The sequence below is a fragment of the Pinus tabuliformis genome, chromosome 2_1 (genome assembly GCF_031772625.1).
Source record: "Pinus tabuliformis cultivar Carrire ecotype Pingquan chromosome 2_1, CPIR1, whole genome shotgun sequence".
Taxonomy (NCBI): Eukaryota; Viridiplantae; Streptophyta; class Pinopsida; order Pinales; family Pinaceae; genus Pinus; species Pinus tabuliformis.
In genome coordinates, this window is record NC_142299.1 from 404,209,690 (window position 1) to 404,213,664 (window position 3,975).

Consider the following 3,975-nt stretch of genomic DNA (forward strand, 5'->3'; position numbering starts at 1 on the left):
TCAGTCAATTTTAATAAATATTTCACACTTGATACCGCTGTTTATTATTAAGCGGTTCTTATTTTTTAGACTATAGAAAAGTAAATGCTGGCTGACATGTCAGGCATTTACCTTTGGCTCTCTTTCTCTAGGCTGCTATCTAGATTCGCGTGCTGTGAGAGAGGGGAAGAAAAGTAAATGCCTGACATGTCAACCAACATTTGTGAGAGAAAGACGAAAAGTAAATGCCTGACATGTCACCCAACATTTACTTTTCTACAGTCTACGAAATAGGAGTTTCCTATTAGGAGTTTCCCTGTTTATTAGGGATATACCCGGATATACCCCCGAATTTATATAAATAAGCCGATGCAGTGATAATTGTGTCCCAGCGATCCCAATATCGTCCACCTTCGCATTTATTGAAAGAGAAAATATGTCTGTCATTAATTGAGATTGCGCCTCCTGCAGGGCGGAGCCGAATCCATAATTCTGGCCCAGCGATCCCAATATCGTCGAACTTCCGCATCTAGTGAGAAAGAAAATAGGTCTGTCATTAATTGAGAGTGCGCCTCCTTTATGGCGGAGCCGAATTCAAATCGAACAGCCAGAGATGATGAAAAGCAGGGAGAGGGAGAGGGAAAGGGAAAGGTAGGGGAGGAAGTATTGTTTAACGCTAACCGCCATGAGCATGAGCTCTTGCTGTTTGAGGGTCTTCCGGCTTACACATGCAGCGGATGCAAAGAATACGGAGCCAACAGGGGTTACAAGTGTAAGATTTCTTCTGGTTCTTGTATGAATTTCACTCTGCACGAGGTCTGCGCCGCCCTCCCTGACGACATCCAACACCCGTTTCGCAGCGACGTGATCATCAAGTTTCGTTCCAAGACGTTTCTGAGGCATCACTGCAGTGCCTGCTGCGAGGTGATTAAAGGTTTTGTGTTCGAAACTGAAAGGCATAACAGAAGGTTCCATCCCTTGTGTATGGCGCTTCCTAAAATACTCGACTACGGTGGGCACGCAAATCACAAACTCAAAATTGTGACGGGTGATTTAAAGCGGAAAGCATACACTTGCAGCGCCTGCGATGGTTACATCCGTTGCGGTGGTTGGAGATATCGGTGCGAGGATGTGGCGTGTAAGGTTTACGTGGATCCGAGCTGCGCTAAAAATGACATTTTTGGACTCTCAGAGCATGGTATTCATCGAGTTGCATCCGTGCGTCCCACCACATCCACATCTGGCGGTAAAAGAGCTGCTTTGGTTCAGTCAATCATCAGTGGAGCAGTAAGCGGGCTCTTCGGCTCATGAAGTAGTAATATTTTGGAAATATTTTTAAATTTACAATAAACATAAATTTAGATTTATTTTAGACTTAGGACATGAATATCTATATGTAAGTTTTTCTTTGTTTTTTCCAGCACAAATGTAAGTTTTTGTTTGTTACTCCACCGTGATCAGGAGGTTTGTGTGATCAGGCAGTTTGTTAAGGCACTCCTTGATGTGAAGTTATTATGTTCCATTAAGGCACTCCACCCTCATCAAGAGGTTTGTTAAGGCACTCCTTGATGTGAAGTCATTATTTCAATTGGCTTCGAGGGGATATGTTGGACATGATGAAGATGTAGTCTCACCAAGCCTACAATTTTTTTTATTAATAGTGTTGAAAGAAATAGGCTTTAAATCTTACTTTTCTATCAATCCATTTTCTTAAGTAAAAAATAAATAAAACTTAACCAAAAAATTCTAAAAAATATCACATAAATATAATAATAATTAATTTATTAATCTATTTTCATAACTAAATGAAAATAAGGCATCCCCAAAAAACATTATTTTTATCCCCATTACAAGTTCATTACAAGTTCTCCACTAGGGTCGATCTTGAGGGTGAGGGAAATCCTTTGTGGGATGAGAATCCTAAGATCACCATTACCAAAAAATCCTTGTTGATTAATGCAGAGGAAATGAATGCCCTCATTGATTATTTTCCCCATCAGATAGAACTAGCAATAGAGATTTATTTTTATCCCCATTACAAGTTCGTTACAAGTTCTCCACTAGGGTCGATCTTGAGGGTGAGGGAAATGCTTTGTGGGATGAGAATCCTAAGATCACCATTACCAAAAAATCCTTGTTGATTAATGCAGAGGAAATGAATGCCCTCATTGATTATTTTCCCCATCAGATAGAACTAGCAATAGAGATTCAAGAGTTGATCGTTCATTGTGAGCTATAAAATTTGGGGTCATATTTGATTTCAAGATTTACTCTGGACTCCCTCACAAATCTCCTAGATGTAGACAAGAAGGTGGGGAAATGCGTAATGGTATACATGGAGGATAGTTGCTTAATGGCTAACATAATAATATCACCAAGTACTCCATGTCCATGTGGGAGTTGTAGGAATCACTAAATGAGATTTCTAAAAACATTTCATGTAGCTGCATACATCACATGCTTCATGTGGTTGGTTCTATATTGCATGCAATAGATTATCTAAACCTATGGCTACAAGAGTCCAACTTGCACAACTCCCAATGGAAAGTGCTTCAATATTGTTTCTCACATGCCACAACTCCTCATCGTTTCGATACCAAAACAAGAAAAACAAAAACAATATAGAGAAATATAATAACTACGCAACTTAGAGATTTTATTAATCTGAACACATATGTTCACATAATAGAGCCTTATTTTATGGCAATGGTGTCAACATAGAAGATAATGATGATGTAGCTACAAATTAATGCTATATACTAACAACAATTAACTAATTTGATATTGAAGAATGGATTAGAATAATACATCCCTCTAATTAACTCTAACATCCTATTATTCCTAATTTTATGGATGAATTTTAAACAATAATTCTTTAAATTTTATAGTGAATATGTACTAAATCAAATAATATTTTTAGAACAAAAATAAAATGAGAAAATAAAATTTCAATAAATTTCTAATAGAAATTAATAATAGATAATAAAAAAAATCTATTTTCGTTTTGAAAATAAATCACATATGAAAAAGCCGCATAAATCAAATAGATTTATTAATCTTTTATTAATTCATTTTCTTAGATAGAAAAAGTAAAATCTAACAAAAATATATATATATATATTCTTGTGGGAATTAAATCAAAAGTGAAAAAGCCTCTCTAAAACAAATAAGTTTTTTAATAATAATGGATCAATTCGAGAAAATTAAGTCTTTTGGACCATTCAATGATTTGAAGAAGATTAAAGAAGATTAGATTCCGTTGAAAAGAGCTTGATTTGATTTGATGTTTCTGTTGCGATTATGAATTCAACCTAGACAAATGTAATTTTCGTTTTAATTTTCAGTATCACTGGCATACATTTAATTTTAATACATTGGCGGTGTCCTTCTTTGTATATCTCAAGGTCTATCAGGGGGCAGACTCTCTTGTCGATTCTCCCCACATGGACCAGCCTGTCCGGACACACGACACACATGCAAGCTAAAATTTACAGTTGGGATTTCGAAAGGCTTCATCGGACTCCCACAGTCGTCCGCATAAACCAATTCGTTGCATGGCACAACGTCTTATGGGACAGGGTCATTAGTTTACAAAGCAAAGCTCTTGTGGGGGCGATGACAGTGTTCAGGGACCAGAGATATGGACATGGGGGATGGGTTGCTACTCAATGGACTCCCCTTCTGGGTTATACTCCCAAGGTCAGTGGACTTCTTAACCATTGTTTCTCTTTTCACTTCTTACACCGGGAAGATGTTGAGCGTATTTTGGTGCACCCCTCAGTTTGTGGATGGGGCTTTATTGAACTCTAAAAATAATACGTTAGATTTAACCCTTTGTTGGACACACCCAAGAATAAGTTGGCTTGGGTTAAATGGTCTTATCCCCCTGAAATATTGGACGCGACAAGACCGGATGGCTATTGGGGATTCGTTCGGGTGTTTCTCTTATATGGACCCCCGCATTTTGGGGGCACATGATAAGTGTGTCACATGGAT

General features: G+C 37.7%; 1 protein-coding gene across 1 annotated transcript; it reads left to right on the forward strand.

The window, feature by feature from the left end:
* The first annotated feature begins 558 nt into the window (after positions 1-558).
* Positions 559-1,322, forward strand: LOC149200593 (uncharacterized). Its single transcript, XM_089399600.1, has one exon. The coding sequence runs from the start codon at positions 559-561 to the stop codon at positions 1,288-1,290; it is 732 nt and encodes a 243-aa protein (XP_089255726.1). The 3' UTR covers positions 1,291-1,322.
* Positions 1,323-3,975: the final 2,653 nt, after the last annotated feature.